The sequence below is a fragment of the Atheta coriaria genome, unplaced genomic scaffold (assembly GCF_025399875.1).
Source record: "Atheta coriaria isolate IRGN ID8LTWV9N9 unplaced genomic scaffold, Caltech_Dcor_3.1 hic_scaffold_10_pilon, whole genome shotgun sequence".
Classification (NCBI taxonomy): Eukaryota; Metazoa; Arthropoda; class Insecta; order Coleoptera; family Staphylinidae; genus Dalotia; species Dalotia coriaria.
This window is the reverse complement of record NW_027045452.1, coordinates 1,061,535-1,080,700: the sequence shown is the minus strand read 5'-3', so window position 1 is coordinate 1,080,700 and position 19,166 is coordinate 1,061,535. Positions and strand designations below refer to the sequence as shown.

At 39.7% G+C, this 19,166-nt stretch overlaps 1 protein-coding gene across 7 annotated transcripts in view; it reads left to right on the top strand.

Annotated features, from left to right (window-relative positions):
- The window catches only part of unc-13, a 52,201-nt gene that overhangs the window by 11,890 nt on the left and 21,145 nt on the right, over positions 1 to 19,166 (top strand). For all 7 annotated transcript variants that reach the window (XM_065315007.1, XM_065315004.1, XM_065315006.1 and 4 more), the window contains exon 2: positions 9,601 to 15,256. In XM_065315007.1, the coding sequence (XP_065171079.1) occupies positions 10,100 to 15,256 (5,157 nt within the window). In that variant the 5' untranslated portion in view covers positions 9,601 to 10,099. The remainder of the gene's footprint in view (positions 1 to 9,600; positions 15,257 to 19,166) is intronic.

The following is a 19,166-nucleotide window of genomic DNA, read 5'->3' as shown; positions in this document are numbered from 1 at the left end:
GCTTGTACTAATTTGGCCAATTCTTTTTTTAAGATGTTCGTTGAAGTCCAAGGATGGTTTTTACGGCGAGAAAAATTTGAATAATTGCCGGGAAAAACTTAAAGGCAGCCCTTTTCTGTAGGATTAAAGTTGGCATTGAGATTCAATCATAGTTATAGTTAAATAGTTGAATCCGAGATGGCGCGCTGAAGTGCATTATTAGCAATTCTTTATATAATTAATTTCTTTAAAATAATATTGCGAATTTATTGATGGAATTGACACATACTATGTCTAGAACAAGAGAGTAAAAACGAATTACATTTTTATTAAACACTACCGGAATGAAGGCGCGGGCAAAAGCTAGAATAGCTATAAATTCAATGCACAAAAATTAGAATTTGACAGTATTCTTCAATTTAAATCCTTCGAAGTTGTTTCAAAACTTTACTTCTTGATATTGACTTTTCGATATTGGAGTGTGCTTTTAAAGCTTTACTTCCTACTTTACTTGACTTTATTCAATGGTTCTTCTTGAAAACGATACAACAGTGTTTGAGTACGTTTAGCTACGTTTATATAGGCATAGAGTTTGTGAATACGCGTACTTTCAATCGCAAATACCTGCCAGCGATAAACCAACTTCTTATTCGTACTTTACGTCGCTTTGCACTATCATAAGTCACTAGCAGTCGAATAGTTTGCGCGAAAAAAAGTGTCGAATGATAAATCGCGTTTGACTTGTACGCAAAGAAAACGTAAGAAAAATCGACTTGTGTAGGTAGGTACCAACTGACTCGAACATGGAAAGTCGAGAGTGGCGAATTGCGCGCGCGCTGGCATCAAGCGATGTAATCTAATGAAATTTGCGCGTCTCGCATTTCTGATGTCATTCTTTTCTCTTTCGCGCGACGCGCCCTCAGACTCTGCTCCTACTTAACCTTAGATCCCCTTAAACTTAGCGGCCTTAGCGCCCTTGTAGTTGCCACAGGCGGGGAGCGTGAGATGAAACAAGAGCGTTTTTAGTTACCAGGAGCAAGTCGAGGAGCTCACACCTAAAGCGGCGGTAGCAGAAAACATTCTAGGGAAGACAGGGTGGCAGGTTTGAAGGTTGCGAACAAGGGGAGAAAAAAAAACGGAAAAGGCAAAAGGCGGTAATACAATTTGTACACAAAGGGAATTAACAATCGTGCGATTTCCTCATTTTTGTTACAAAGACTTTTGATGAGTAAAAGTTTGTTCACAAAAAATCTACAATAAATCAATTTAAAATTTTTACATTTTAAGTTGAAATATATTTATTCCATTATTTTCGTTTGTTTTATTTATCTTTTAACACGATAGGAAGGATTTGTCGTTCGTCTTTACATTCGTATTTCGTTCTAGTAGCTGCGTCGTATAAAAGGTTGATTAAGTATCAAACTTATGGGGCAAAATTCCTACGGGATCGACCTGCGCGTATCGATTTGTGGACCCTGTGCGCCTACCTCTTCCTTTTCTTCTGCAACTTCTGACGCTTCTTTTTTGCTCGGTCTGGTTTACTTCTTTCCAGCCGTAAATTTTCATACGCGGCGATATTGTCCGCTTGTTGTTTCTATCGCTCGTTTTTCGCTAGCGTTTTATAGGTTTTTTGCTTTATTCCTTCTTTTATAAGAAACCAACGAGCCTGATAAAAAGGAGTCAGCAGGGCAGTTTGTTATGGTGTTAGCAGTAATTTAAGCGCCGATAAATTACCTGAATTGATGATTTGATCAAGTTACATGTAACAAATGTCTTAAATTTTCGATCGGATATTCAAGTTTGGTTTGAATTTAATTGGTAACTTTTTTTCTCTTGAGAGTGAAATGTTTTGGGAATGGTGTTTTCAAAACAAAATTGAAATAAAACGTTTTCGGGGCGAAACAAAAAAAAACATGCTTCTTATCGTCGTTTTCTTACGGCACGAACGTCCACTCAAGCGTGTGAAATTCTTATCTCTTAAATTATATTTTTTACGCCTTGATCTGCAGGGTATACATGAAATTGCTTTGTTTCTTTGTTATATTTTTATATCCTAGGAAGCTATCATGTTTTATTTTTATTTTTACAAATAATATTATCTATTATTTTTGAAATATTTAGTTTCAAATATATTTTTATAGATTTAACGTAGAAAAAAGAATATGAAAGAATGAAAATCGCGTTTTCCATACATTTAACTTTGACTTGCTCTCACAATATGAATAATACATTATTCACTCACCGAAACGAGTATATCACCCGATTCGCATGCACCTAACCAAAGCCCTGAATCTTGGAGGTATAAAAATGTAAAAATATCAGGACAAAGTATAAGGAAATAAGTGCCGGCGACAGTAGCATATTTCCTACAGTTCGCAACAATTCAATACATCGAAAATCCAAAGGATTGTATTGGAATTTTATCTCGGAATTTATTTCGAAATTTGTCTGTGAAAAATGTCTGCGATCCAATAGACCTTGTTTAAAACTGTCAGAAAATTGAGAGGGTAATTTGCATGGCGTTTTATTACAACCTTTCAGCTTGTAAAAAGTTGCCCTCATTACATTTCAAGCGTTAAAATATGTTTTTCAATAAACAAGCTTCTCGTATAAAGTCAGAGTCCTTACGCGTGAAACAACTGGGTGCGTCCATCATAAAAAATACAAAAAATTAGGCATGACATCATCCGAGAATAAAAAAAAAAAACGCCTCATCGTAATATTTACAGCCGAGTAACCAAAACAAGCAGAAAACAAAAAGCAAAAGTATCTGTTGCATGTTAAACTTGCGAAAAACAGAAACATCTGCGTCTCTCGAGTAAAAAAAAAAACTCCAAATCGCAGCGGAAATCTATCGATATATGTGCGATACATCTTCAGATGTGCCGCATGTTTCGGATGAAGTTTGAAGTTGATAAATTGAAGGATCAGCACGCCGCACGCTGATACAAAACCGTAACGACGTGCTCGGGCTTCGCGCACGCAAAGCCTCCCTCATTAATGACGCTTTCCGAACTGGAAAGAAAGTCGACGCGGCAAGCGATTTGCGGCACGCACTAGCTAGGAAACAATTTACAAATCGTGCACACACAGAAGTTTATATTAAACGATGTTTTAAAAAGTTTGCGCTCAACAACGCTCAGAAGGCTTTCCACTACCGCCTAGTTTAAGTTAAGTTAACTTATTCTTTTGACATTTCACTACGAGTTTCGCCAGCAGCAATTTCCGTTTTGGTTAATTACACACGTCACTTTCATCCGTTAGATGCTAATTAATTAGTTAACTGCGGTGTCAATTGCAGGCATCGATATTATATTCAATTGTTGTCGATTAGAAATTAATTTCATTGATGACATTTTGTTTGCTATACACAATACAGCGTAGCGGTGATGTTGATTGTTCCAGTGGCCAGGAATAATTGACATCTCTCACCACTGAATGTCCATTTGAAGTCAATAACGACCACAGTCGTACTCCTCACCTTTTATTCGTATTAGGCGTATGACTGTGGTATTTGGCAACTATTGGCGCATATCATGTGAGGTCCGTCGGCAAGTCGACGGAGCCGTAAAGCTGACCAGGTCTTCCGATGCTAATTTTGAACAAATTTGACTCGGACGACCTTTCAATTTATTTTCCTGTTTTTTTAGTTTGCTTTATGTTGAATTTCTCAGCAGAGAGTCAAAGCTTTTCGAAGTTTTCCAATTTCTACGGTCTATCAGGAGTTTGCGATAGAAATCAAAGTTGTATTTCGTTCTTTTTTTGTTTGAGTCGAAATGTTTTGACTTTCTTTGCCACGGCAAACATGACATAACCCTGTTATTTATTTCTTCTTTACACAGGTATCAGCCTATATCCATAATGACATTAGTTGGTATAAATCTGCCTATGCGTAAGTTGTGGTATTGATCTTATGCGCAGTGTCAATGCTTGTCAATACAGTCAATATATTCAATGTCCTTTCTGATGGACAGCGAATTGGGTTACATCATCACAAACATCACCAGTAAACAATCAAATGAAGATGTCAATCATAATCGTAAATTATATCGAATAAACCATGCAATCGATACGTACATTAAATTATATCAACAAAACCCGGTGCTTTTTTATTTTGTTTTCTGTGTCGTTTTTATTGAATTAGTTTTTGACTTTCGGAAACATACGTAAAATACACTTATCGATATATTAACGTTGAGCAAACATTATTTAATTATTTATTTATCTGGAATATCACGAATCAAAGGAATCGTAAAGGAAGAAAAGTTCCATGGAGAAATAATCGCCTTGTTTAATCTTTTAGAACTTTTGCGAGTGTTTGATGGCTTATAGACAAGTTTTATCGCTGCTACAGGAAAATAGGAATTTATGTTATATTTAGTACGCTTGTAAATTATTAATTTCTTATTGATTATCCATAACACCATCGCATTAACTTTTTGCGCGATGTGGGAATACGCGTTATTTTTTTGTATTCGAACTGGAAAGTAGGTATGTAAATAAATGATTCAAATTGTTGTTCAACAGTTTCTGCAATTTTCTAGAATTATCCATTTGCTTTTAAAACGTTTTTTTTTTTGTTTTATTCCAAATTCCTACCGGAATACACTGGAAAACTTGATTTGACAGTTGAATATAATTTGTGCTTGTGAGACTTCTAAACTTAAAACTGGATAAATTCGTTTTTTATTTTGTATAGATGTATACATTTTTTTTTAACTTTTGATAAATGAAGTCTATCTATTGTGGCTTTTTTCCTCTCTCTTGTTGGTTCCTTCCGGAGTTGCGCATCCGCTCATTTGTTCCTCGCGTTGTAAGTTTTTGCGGGCTTGTGGCTTTGTCTAATGTTCAACTACGAACGCTTGAAAGAAGCACAAATCGCCACGGCTGACAAACTAAGGCGAAAAACTTTTAATGAACTTTAATTGAGTGGCTATCCGCCGCGTGCGCTCAACTTTTCCAAACTGCAAATTCTCGCTGTGTAAAAAGTCAGGATAATTTTTTTTCATTTTAGCGTCGAACAATTGAGACTAGAATGATTCGCGCCGTGAATTTAAACGCAAACATAACTAATTTAGTGCCATTGCAGTGTGTTGTGGAAATGATCAAAATCCATGCGCGCGGCGCGTTAATTAAGCGATGCGTGATCAATCACTGTCGAAAATTAAGCTTCAGTTAAGCCGCGTGTCGTGTTCGGCATACGGCAATCACGCCAGAGATGAAAGATGAGTTTTGGCTGCGTCGAAAGATTTCGCCATGTATTGCGCGTGCACTGCCGGCGCCCGACATTGAAAGGTGAATTCAATTACACGCCGTTTTGCCACCCGTGAATTCAATCTCGTGCACAACGGGCGCATATGCACACGACGCCTAATAAAATGTCACATATGGCACAACGAGTTAAATATGCTAAGCGTTCTATCACCCAGACGAGAACTCATATTCCTAATCGATTATTGCGTTCATTATTCATTGATTACCTCAGATTTAACGATAGCGCCCACAATGAGGCAGGCAAAAGTTGAAGTGTTTCGATACAATCACGTTGGGGTGAGCGCACGCTTTCGATCGGATGACGGACGTCAAGCGACAATTTCTCATTTTAATATTTATTGCCCCCATTGATGGCCTACATCAATCATTTTTGTCCTGACGCGAGCATAAAATATTTTTAATATCTTTTTCATGATCTGCTAATTCAATTTGCTTAAATTATGTCCAATATTTTTGTATTCATTAAAAGTTGTTGTAGACTAGCGTGTTAACTATAACAAAAACTTTTAGCTTGCATTTTTCATTGTGGTAGTAGTTGTAAAGATAAAAGATCCCAGCTAGTGATTTTTTTCTGCTCGCGTCGGACTTGAACAGTCGTAACGTTAAACGCAGCGCATAAAAAAGAACCTCGCCAAACTCACGATACAAAGTGACATTCGATGTTAGACAACTTTAACGAACGCGTTGCATTCTTTGCTCGCTTAGTACGTTTCCTTCCATGGTTTCAAGAACTTTTTCTCGTCCCATGTTGGCGTCAGACTCCTCCACCACTCAAGTCGTACTTTTGTACCTGTGTGTGATGTTTTTTCTTTTCGTTTTTTTTTTCTTATCGCTCTTTGTTCTTTTCTGGCTAGAAAGGAAATTCGTTCTTCCTGAGGCCACAATGCGTGCCTGTGTGTTCTCGTACGCTCCGTTTGTCCGCTTTGTGCGAATGGCAAATTAATTTTCCTGCAGGGAAACGTCGAAAACTGTTATAAATAACTTGCCGCTCCATACACAACGACGCGAAACTTACCGTTTACACAATAAGTTTCGTAACAGCGGGAAGCAAACATTCAACTCCCATGTTTAAAGGGATAAATTTTCCGGTCGCTTGCGCATGCTATTGATGCGTTTCCTTTCGATTCCCATTCGCGTTTTATATCATTTTCTTACGGATGATTTCATGCTGGATTTATTTTCGTATTATATTTGCACGATATTATATGACTATATAAATGATAACTGCAAATAAAACATAACCAATAGAAGAGATTTTAAAAGATTTTACATTTAGGTTAAAACGCTTTTAAAGCAGGTAAAATGACTGTAGAACCTAAAAGACTTCTTAAATACTCGTAAAATACACAAACTCTCAAGGACTACTTAATTTTCAGACGACCTGAAGGTTTTTACAAGTTGTATAAACTAAACGCGTGTTTTGTAGAACTTTTGTATGTAAAGCGCGCGTATAAAAACGTTTTTGCACGCATTTTTCTTTTCAAGTGATGTTTTTTTTTTGTGTGTGGTGCGTTATATCCCGTGTAGGTACACTTTGTAATCCAACCGCGTTTTTATTTTGTGACTGCCTCTTTTGGTCAAAAAACATACACAACGCAATTACGGGGCGGACGGTTGCAGGAAGCCTAGTGGCAACATTTAGTCGAAAATGTTGCCTAGCCGCCTGCGACCGTGCGATAGTCGGTATCTGGTTTTCAGTGAGCGTCCCTGCCTCCCTGTTGGAATCCACCCGCTATACAGCGATGGGAAACGTGGCGCGACGGGTCGATAACACGACGCTGAATAATATATTGCGGAGCGACCGAATGTGCGCGGATTTTCGCGGCTGCACGCCGCTAAGCAGGTGCCTGCTGAACACCACCGACGAAACGATTTCCTAGTTTGTCCCTAGTTACGAACTTTGTGGTTGGTTGGGCAGGAATATTCGGCTATCGACTATCGCGCGCTCATTTCCATTTGATTTGCCATTTCATATTGTTTACGCTCCAAACATAACGCTTCAGGTCATGAGTTTATTTGCGCGGTTGAATATCGAAAGTTTTCATTGAGTTTTTTATACACTTTTTAAGTGTGTACATTACATCGAACAAGTCAAATATTCAATATTTATGTTTTTTTTACACACAAACGTGTTGTGGAACTTTATATGAGCAGCGAAAATCGCTTCGCCGATTTTATTATCCAATCTGACGAGGCGCACCATGAGCCTGGCATTGGCAGGCCCGGAAGCGGGGAACAACACGCACGCAAAAATTTGCATTTATGACCACGCGTCGAACATGAAAGCAATGCCTTTTCCTGCGTCGTGTATACAGAAACAAAACTCTTTAAATGTCAACATTGCCAACACGCTTTAGGAAATTGCAGGAATCAAAATTTTAATCTTTTGCGAAATTTTGTTTTTCGAGCAAAAACTCAATTTGACCAAGGCCGATTCTTGAGAAAAGGCTCGAGTGTCGCACCGAAAAGTTTTCTAATTAAAAACCGCGCCAGATTGTTATGAATAAAAGAAAAACACGTTGAATCGTCTCACGCTTCATGCCACGGCTTCGCAAATGACTGAAAGTTGAAAAAAGTGTGCTTGGCACTCGAAAACACTCCTTGGAACTTTTGTACTTTCTGCAATATTACTCCATAAAAGATAGTCACTGCTGCTTGCACATGAAAGTCGGTTTTTGACGTTTATTTTCTCCGAAAAAGAAAAGTGGGAGATTCTTATGAAGACAAACTTCAGCATAAAGACACTTAATGTTGTGTTTTTGTTTTGCTTCATTAATTTTGGATAATTTTATTTTAGTAGAGTAGCAAAGTAAATAAAGCTGAAGTGATGTTGAAGATGAGGCTTAAATTTTGGTGTGGAGTTAGGACGTTAGGACCATGTTTGAAATTGTCAATCCGTACATAAACTAGTCCTCAAACCCAACTCTCGAAATCTTCACCATCGTCAGCCACTGGGCCTACCCTCTATTTATCTTTACTTGGAGTTCATTAAGTCTCCGCTGACGGATTTGAGGGCTGCCGACCGCCGCGTATCTCTCTCTTTCGTTCTGATAGAGCAATATTTTACCTTTCAACTAGCTTCACCCAACTAACTTCCCACACGTTCTGGCTATTTAGCTTTACTATTTGTATTTTCTAGAATTGCGGACATAATTTATTTGATTTTTTGTTAAACGTATTTGTTATATGCTTTGCATATACAGACTAAAATTTTCGTTTGGGATTGTCGCACAAAATGAAAGTTTTGCGAGTGGCAAAATTAATATGTATCTCATGCTGTATACCAAAATGGTGCGAAACTGTATTGGGCTCGTGACAAACAAAATTACAACTTTATAATTGAAGCCTCGAGAATGGAGGCTGGATCCCCGAGAAATGTGGTTTCTAAAACACGGTTCCACAAACTTTGACACGCTTAAGTTTTAAACCAAAAGTTTTATTTTCAAAAAATGTTTTTTGTTTCTGATCGCAATATTTTTAAATGTTTTGTTACATTTTGTTCCTCAGTTTTGAGGAGGAAATTTATAGTATGCATAGATGCTGTTTTCAATTTATTTCAATTGTCAAACGTTTCACAATTTTGCAAAATTTATTTACCTACTCTGGCATTATGCATGCCGAGCGTGCCGGCCGCGTCAAAATTTATTATTATTTTTAGATAAAAGCCCCCAGCTTCGATACTTCTCGCGATTCTGACTCTTCCGCTTGCTTCCCTGTGCTGATGCACGCCTGGCCTAGTCTCGTTGCTCTCGCTTTGACCGACATCCCGTTTAGGAATTTATGCGAAAGACTTCCGACTCGTGGTTCTTCGCGGTTCTCTCGTCTCAAATTCGCCCGCAAGAGCGTTGCCCGCTCGTGCCCGTTCCAGTGCGATCGAACGGTCGGGAGTTGATTCTGTTTCTCGGCTCTCGGGGTCGGCGGCGTGAAGGAAAGTATTGATCTGGTCGTACCGGCATGGCTCTGGCAATCGTAGTGACCTCGTGCGCGCACCATTTCGGATCTTACAGGTGCTATTCATCATAAGTATGAGAAAAGCCTGTTCGCCGAAAAAAATGAGACATTGTGTCGGAAAAATAAACGTGTTAATTAATTACCAGACGCTTTCATTATAAATCCTCCAAGACAGATTCCTTTAACTTAAACGTGAACCCTTGATCCCTGATTTGATGCGATTTTAATTAACACCTGATGAACCCACACGGTCTAAAATTGTCTAGATTATACGTTTATATTTAAGTAACCCAATTCGCTTGGATGGAGCATTGACCCGCAGCAGGCAGCAGCACGAAACGAGCATTAGCAAAACTGTGATTTGTTAATCTAACCATGTACTGTTTTCTATTACAGATGTTAAACCAATCGGAAACAGTGAAATGTAAACATTTGAGACATTGTTCGCCAAGATGGGCGATAGTTGTGCGCGAGTGTTAATCGCGGACATTAAATAGTGGTTCTCAGGATGCATTCGCGACCAAACACGATTTTGGGCGATGGCAGGGAGCGGGCCATCTTTCCCAGCGCGCATCACACGCTCAACTCAACGTGAAGCAACTATGTGACAGATTAAAACCAACGGTTTAACGCTGATTAAGCCTAACGTCGTTTAACGATAGAAACTTTCTAATGCACCACTTTGCAACCAACGAATTTTTGAATTTAAATTTACGTTTCGTATAACCATATCGGTCTCATATCAAGCGAGATTAGTGCGCGTCTAAAACTAGAGTGTTAAAGACAGAGTCTTGAAATGATGTACTTGACGAAGATTTTATTGCCTGTTGATTTATGAAAAGTTTATTGAGAAGTTATAATTCGTATCCACGTCGGTTTATTGAAGCGTAGCAAGATGAGCGATGATATGATGGACAACTCAGCATTGATGCCGCACCACCCAAGCGGATACGATCCGAATGTGGATTACATCATCAGTGACTATATGGAGCGTTTGGGTACTCGGTTGAATATTCTAGAGACTGAGTTGAAATATGCGTGGCGTGCGCTGGACTTGCTCTCCCAGGAGTATATCAAGATGTGGGAGCGGCTGGAGAAGCTGGAAAGCCTACTCTACGAACAACAGAGTGTCATTGCTCAACTGCTGGACTTTTACACCTCCGGCAGTGCGACTCAAGGGAATGAAAGATCCGCCTTGATGGACGGTCGACTTGGAGAGTTGGAGGTTATAAGAGAGATACTCGGAAATGGCACGGTGGAGGACGGACTTGAAGAAGGCGTGGATGTAACGCGGCATTCGTCTCAAGGCGCAATAGTACAGGAGATAATGACTTTGGATATGGAGGACGTCAATGTGCCGGACGAAGCTTTCTACCGGAGTCTGAACGCGGCATACCGGGAGGACCTTATGCCACCCGATACGGGAAAACCCAGTCAACAATTGGGGATGATTTGGGAGGAACGCGAAGAGTCTAATAATGACACCAACGGGGACGATAAGATGGAACTGAGGCAGTTGGAAGAGGAGATTCGGTTAGAAGACGAACAGGATGTGTACTCTGCAATGGATTACAAAGACTACAGAGGGGACTCGCCGTGCGTGAGTGAACAGGATTTAGCACAGCTGTCGCGCATCAGCTCCATCGATAAGGTTGCCGTTGAGAAGCTCAATGAGTTGGACAGGTTAAGCGCCAAGCTGCAGCAGGATTCCTTCAACATTAAGCAACTGCAACGGAAGCTATTAGAGTCGCCACATAAAGAAGCGAGCGGTGCGGACGGGGCTGCTGCGAAGAAAAAGGAAGAACTAATGCCCGCGGAGAATTGGAGTTTCTCTAGTGCAGCAGGTCGTGATCATGACGACATGATGATCCTCGGGAAATCGGATATCCCCACAACAATATCCTATATGTCTCGACCCAGCTCTCGGCCCAGTTCCAGACTGTCGATGAGCGAGAGCATGATCGCTACTGATAACGAGGTTGCCGAGACGTTGGCTTCCGGCGCAAGAACGCCAACATCGCCCAGGCGGCGCCAGCTGGAAGTCAGTTCCTGTTCGGCGCCGTACACTACAGTTACGGGCCGATTGGCTTACAGTGCTGCTGTGCACCATGCCGAAACTGTTGAAGCAGCGGCAACCGCCTCCTCGCACAACCCGTTTATATCGATGAATCCCTTCTATGCACCAGACGGAGAGGAGTTGTTGCCATCTGTGCCCTTTGAAACAGTTCACTGTTCGACCCCGTCGATATTCAGCGTCAAGTCGGAGCGGGCGCAATCTCCAACGCTTTCAATAAGCAGCGTACGCACAAGGCAGGATGGTTACATCGGCACAGATCCGGTGCCAACACCGTCGCCCCACCATCAGCAGCAACAGCAATTTAGTAAGAACGAAGAACCTAGTCCACCTCCACCTGCGCCTCAAGACATCGTCTCCAGCGATGGTTACCTGATGCCAGGTTTGAGTCATAGCCATACGCAGCGCGCACCCAGTCCAGTCTTCCTCGGTGCCGACGGATCTAAGCTATCCAAGTCAATTAGTAGCGAACACGGTGGTCGTCTCAGTCCGAAGGTTCCACACTCACCAAAATCGCCGCGCACTTCACCCAAGCGCAGCAAATCGCATTCGTCGACCACGATTCAAACTGCAAAATCTGATTCTGGTCTGTCGTCAATGAGCGGATGGTCTAGTCTGGAGAAGTCGCCTGGCTCACCAAAGAACGGTCCTGCATCTAAGCAAGCCCAGCAGCAAGCTCAACAATTGCAATATTTGCAACAACTGCGATCTACGTCACCTCACCCGCCAGCCGCTGAAGTGTTGCAGGTTCCAACTTGCAGTGCTATTTTACCCGGCGGTCATCATCTCTCTGCATTTACCACTGTAAAGTCTCCATGTAGTTTGGAAGCGGTTGAAGGATACGGGACATTTGTACCTGCTCCAGCACCTGCGTCTGACATTAACGTATCGCCGCGTCCCAGGCCTAAGCATCATCACAAACCACCACCTAGTGAGCAACCTGCTATTTATTCAATGGCAGGTGGCAGACAAGATTCTTTCACTTCGGTCTATACGAGCAATAGCTCAGGGCAGTTGAACCATGCGCATGCTGTAAAATATCCCGACCTGGTTCAACCGTACGAAAGCAGTGAATCACAACAGTTGCAACAACTCCACGCCCAAAGACAGCATTTACAACAGCAACAACAACAACTGTTGCAGCAACACCAGCTGCAGCAACAGTTGGCGCAAGAACGTCAACAAGCACGCCATGAAAGACAGGGTCGAGAATACTATCAAAGCAGTCCTGATATGCACGCTATTCGTCGCAAGTCTTTGAATCGATCCTACTCGACTAGTAACGGCAGTGAAAACATACAAAATCACGATGGTTATAAAACAGCTATGCAACGAACAATGTTTCCTACTGGTAATATCACAGATGCGTTAACTTATTATCCTACATCATCCAGCCGGTATGAAGGACTGTCAGCAGCCGGAGGTGTTCCTGTCGACTACAACGACCCATCGAATTGGCTGGCGTTTCCACCGCATCCCGATGGTTACGTAGACAGCGCTTCCACGTCCAGCTCAATGCGGTCCATGGACACTACTGCAGAGAGCGCTTATTCTCCATACATGGATCAACAACGAAGACATCCACCTAACTTGAGGACACCGCAACATCAACCACATCCACCAGCGCATCCTCAACATTCGCCGCACATGGTCGCTGCACATTCTCCCCATCACCATCCTGAACATCAGCAGCATGTTCAGCAACATCAACAACATCCTCAGCATCAACATCAGCATCCTCCTCAGTACCAATCACAACCAATATATCAAAATCAACAAGAAGCCTACGCTTGGGGCCAACGACAGGATGGTTCTTACTTGGAACTGGATTTGCGAAACCGCAATGTGCCTGAATATCTTGTACAACAACAACAGCATGGCGCAGATAGGAAATATTATGATTCGGGTCTACTTGTTTCTCAAGCAGGATATATTTCTTGTAATATGAACGAACAGGCGATGCAGTCGACTGCGCCCAGTCAGAAATCATCTAAGAAATTAATCAAACGTGGAAGTATTAAGTCGGCGATGAATTCTGTAAGTCAATGGTTGCCTGATTTGCATCTTTCCAAACGAAATCGCTCGTACTCGTTGCCTGGAAACAGTCGTACTGATGAAGAACCCCCTACTCCTTCGTCCGCTCACCATAAAAACGTGTTTAGTAAAAGTAGTCTCAATAAAAAGAAGAAGAAAATTATTTCTTCCATGTCCGGAATGTTGCAGAAAGCGAAAAGAAAAAACTTTCATCATGCTCAATCATTGTCTGATCCGGAACAGTCTGAACATGAGTGGGGTAGTCATCGGGCTAGTTCAATGGTATCTGAAGATGACCGTTCCGAGGACAGTTGCAGTATGTATTCTGAGTCTATGAACGAACGGGACAACCTATTTGAGAAAATGCCTGTTAAGTCAAAAGATTCTCCTCCTTCTGCGTCAGGTGATTCTGCAAATATAGATACAGTTAAGTTACTGAGTCCAGTTCATCAACAACAATTTGAAACAAGCACTACGCCTAATCAGGATACAGATGTATCTGATCACTTTGGCGGTGTTGATGAAGAAATATCCGGAAAGAGTACTGGTAGTGGTTCAAGCGGAATATTCGCTACTATAGGTGAAAATAAACGTAACTCGGGTCCTTCTGATAAAAGTGAAGATTCTGCTGGAAGCGAATGCAAGAGTTTCCCTCCTGTAACTCTTGGAGGAGCAAGTATGGAATTCGCTGTGTCTAGAGCGCTCGGCAAATATAGACAAAGGCAGACTTCATCATCTATTTATGACGAATTAGAGGACGCCAGTAATGACCGAATCTCGGATGGTGCGGAAATTCCTCAACCGCCACCAATGCCGGTACCCGTTGCTCCCAGCATGACTATTCCTATTGTATCTCCACAACCACAACAACCCCAGCCTATAGTAGAAGATGTTATAAAGCCAGTTCGTAGTACTGAACCTATTGCGATAAATGGAAGTAATGCAAATGTTATAAATGGTGATTTTAAAAAGATTCCATCTTTGCTTGAACAAAAATCATCTGAAAGCTCTCAAAGCTTCGAGAATCATCGACCAGACAGTGAAGGTAGTCCTGCTTCTAGTTTCCGGGCTCAATTTGGTCGAATGTCAAGACATCAAGCCAGTTTAGAAATTCCAGGCTTTCGCGGTGACGATGATGATAGTAGGAGTACTCATTCATGGCGTAGCACGTCAAGGGTTTCTTCTAGAAGACAAAGTACAGAAGATAGTATTGATTCGGAAGATGAATGGTACTGCTATGAATTGAAAAAATTAGAAGAATTGGAACGCCAAACAGCTTTAGAAGCAGAAATGGGTCCACCGGTGCAAGAAGTCGAAGAGGTTGAAGAATCCTATGAACCAGATGAAGAAGTTAAGGAAAAAATGTCATTTGTATTACGAGAGCTAAAAATGATTGTCAAACCTGTTGCTACTACTGACATTGAGAAGAATTTACTGGTTATCAGTTCCGCAAAAGCTAGAGGTCAACATCTTGACATTGAAGATGATTCCATTGAAGAAGATGATTACAAGCAATCCATAGAGTATGAGGACGCTGTGGAAGCAGAGGAAGATAAGAGCGTTGCTGACGACTCGTCGGGAGCCACATCCGGGCCAGACAGTCCGCAGCGTAGCATTAGCGAGTTTGAAGAAGCTGAATCTGCCATCGCGGATGAATTTGCCAGGTGCAAGATTACGCTTCCCGAGCCCACAGTTTCAGCAAGTGTCAGCCCAAAGGCGACATCCCCCAAGGAAGAAGTAGCAGTCCAGCAAGAAGAGATTTTGCCGGCGGATGTGCCAAAGATCAAAATTGAAGTGCCAGTCAGCGTTATGGGCGAGGATGACGGCAAAGACTCGGGGCCATTGGGCAGCAAGTGGAAGCTGCTTAAGGCTTTAAAGGAGCGCAAAGCTGAAGAGAAGAGCAACCAGGAGAAAGTCACCGAAACCACGACGGAGAAAGAAAAGGTTGGTAGCATTGCAGAGGCTGCGGCATCACTCCGCAGGCGTTCGGGAAGCATCCCGACGCCGGCTAGTTTTGCTGCCGCGGCTGTCACTCCGGCACCGCCGGCTTCTGTTGGAAATATTGCTACGAATGTGGCATCGACGGCCGTGTCTCAAGCCGCTTCAGCGGCATCGACTGCTGTTTCGGCGGCTACTAATGTTGCCTCGACTGCCGCTTCTGCTGCTAAAAGCATGTTTGGCGGAATGCAGAAATTCTACATTAATGTTAAAACATAAAAACCTATTTATAGCGAGCCAGTGGCGTAATAACCTATGCACAATAACAGGGTGTGTTTAAATTGATGTAGCACTATGTAGGGAACTGCCAGTGTCCGCCAGTAGCCAAGGGGATAGGTTAGGAAAATATTGAAACAACGAACATGTGACAATCGTCAATAATTCCGCATCGATGGTAAACCCATATGTAATACCCACACAAAAACTGCTTTAATTGTTACCACCAAAAACAACTATATTACATAACCTAGAATTAAATATATAAAAATGGGCAACATTTTTAGCTTTTGCCAATGTTAGTTATATTATGAAGATGACATAACCTAACCAAGACGCTTTACATTGTTAGAGTAATTAGATATTAGCAGATGATACAAAATAAACTATATGAAGCTTCAGTTCGATAATGAACCAAAATGTAATATTCGTACATCTGCATACGAATGAAGCAACTTTTGTTCAGTTCACTTTGATGAAATTGCACAACATTGGTGGCGTTAAGGGAAACGTAAAACTTTAGCATTTCAACGATAGCGTGCACACGATGTGTAATTAAATGTACATGTTGAATGTTTGTCGCAATTTGAACCTGAATCCCGAACACGTCAGCAGCCTAGGAGTGAAACAAATATGTTTGCATGCACGTACCAGACAGACTCTATTGAGGCTGCTCGATAATACGCATCAATGCGATAAACTTTATTTAAACTCTTGACTAGATACGAAACAAAGATATTGAATAAAATTAAACACAACCGCATTAGTATTTAAAGCGAATGCAATTCAAGTCAATTTTTCAAAACAATACTTAAACTAAACTTTTTGGAATAGTTTAACTTCCAGAATATATTACGATTTGAATTATCGCGTTGAATTCCGATGGATTTACATACCAATTTCCTAACCAAACTGAATATACCTAATATAACCTATAATATAACTAAAATTTGATTAAAAATAATGTATAAAATATTAATTAAAATATTAAACTGCAAATAATTCAAGTTAAAGCCATTTTAAATTTCTAAAATCATAAATAACACTATAACTGAAACTGTGTACCTTTTAAAATCAAATTGAATACAAATCATTACGTGCAAAGATATTTCGTTCCATATCATCAAACACATCATCCTCAACTCCATCCGGTTAGCAAATATAACATTTCGATCATCCTGGAATATAGAAGATTATCGAATATCACAGTATCATTAAATCTGGTGGTTAGGGTTAGTATCATACTAATGGTATAAAATTACACGCGTGCAAACACAAAGTTTGATACATCGAATATGCAGGTGCCGGATATGCTGGAATCATAGCCATCATAGACAACATACTCCATAGTCATAGCACTACAAGTTTGTTAGTTTCTAAGGTAAATATTATTACAAGCAGCGGGTCGGAATGTTGTGCTTAGACTTGGAGCTTTACTCCTCAGACTGCCACATGCTAAACATACTAACCGTACCAACTATACTGTTGCTTCAGGTATTTCCGAATTCAACTCGTAACGATTTCTAAATTAATTAATTTTGAAAATGTTGGGTTTATACCATCGGTAAGTTTTGTAATAATTTTTGCCGAGGAAATAATTTCGTGGATTTATTACAATCCCAGAGAGCTTAAGAAAGACATTCGATTTTATCAATGAGCTTAATATTTACTCATTGCGAAGAGGAAGTTAAGAACTCGGCGGATTTAAAGATTTGATGATACAGCGCGTGCAAGTTTTTATCGCATTTAGACTTTCCGTATTTAAATGAAGCAATTTAACTTTATGAATAAAATGATTTATATTCGAACAACTTTCACAACTTTGCATCGATGAAGAATCAAATGATTGACGACGCTTTTTTTAATAACTCTTCCAGTATCAGATTTAGAGAGATAAACATTTGATTTTGAAAATAAATGTTTACTGCTTCTATGAGAAAAAAAAGTCGATTTTCCGGCAGGGAAGTTGCAGTTCCGAATCCAATTACACTTCGATATGTCAATCCGGCGAGCCCAATTCGGCTTCCTGCTTTGTATGTGAAAATTAGCATGAAATTTTACATTCAAATGCAATCGATAGACAAACCAATAGCGAATTGAGCCATTTTCGGATGTAGCGCATACTCGAATATATATTTGTGATTTCACGGCATTTTTAATGAAAGAATTGAGGTTTATTCTAGTTTTTTATTAATTACTCAACGTGGTATAAAAATAATTCTTGCAGAAATTGAATATTTGTGTAATTTTAGATTGACTAATTAAATCTGGATATAATTGATAAACATAAAAGCAAGTTGCATTGAAATTAATTTATAAATTTATACTTAATTTAACAACATTTTAACTACATATTAATAATTTTCAGGTATTATTATGGCCATTAAAATAATTTTCAGATAAAGAGCAATACTCGTTAGTAGCTATAATTGCGCAAATGATTAATATATTATATTACCAGCTGATATAATTGGTATTGAAACATTATTGAAACATTTTGACATGTATATTTAGTTTTCTGTTTGTCTTTAATCTGAATTATATTTTCTTCCAATTAATTTTCTCATTTAACTTGTTTATTAAATGAAAACATGTACAACATGCAACAGTTTCCTTTGCTATAAATAAAACAACAAGTGGGTTTACTTCACAACAGCAAAAATAAAGCAAAGAATGTCTAGAATGTTCAACAAGCGAGTAACAAGCAATTATTTTTAATTGAGTGCACGAATGCATCATTTTGTAGGTTCCGGAATGGATTGTAACTACTGCGACTCAATTAAAAACACATCAGTGTATAAAGGAAGTTTTATGTTGATACTTTACGAACAGCCCTTAACATTTACATTCATTATTACACGTTCAGATATGTACAAGCAGTGGATAATAATTATGATGTTGTTATTACTTTATTTACGTTTTATTATTATTTATACTGCAATTTATTTGTCATTCCGTGCTCGTTGATTTGTTTTTTTTTTGTGTTTTGTGTTTTGTTGAGCGTAGGAATCGATAATTCAATTGAATTTCCACTTTTGTTTCTGTATTAACTTCAATCTTTTACGATATTAAATGTCGAAGCAATTGGCTCGTCAAGGGCAGGAAACAATAGTTAGTCGTTAATGTGATTGCCATATTATTGCTTATTGAATGCGCGTTGTGACAGCTTGAGAAATGATTAAAGACATTAGCGTCCATGTTCCAGCGCACTACAATAAAAATACACGAAACTAATAATTACTATTAGCAAATAATCGTAATGCGTAATATAATAGTTAGATGACTATATAACATAACTTCAGAATATATAACAGAAACTTCACAGAAAGTATATTGTACTCTACAACTGTCAAAATATAATTGTGTTGTTTTTACGTGACACAAGAATAAATTTCAGTATGGCGGATAACTCAATGCATCATAAATGAAATTCTTGTAGCATGTAAATTTTTCACTATTATTCATCCAGAAATAGAACGAGAAACAACAAAATAATGAAAGGAAATGGTTAGTCATTTGTGACATGTACTCAGAATGTATTTATTATATTTTCATATGCAGAGTAACAATTGTAATTATTACCTACATGTATAACAGAAGAAAAAATGAAACAACCACCACAACAAAAATGGCTTTAATG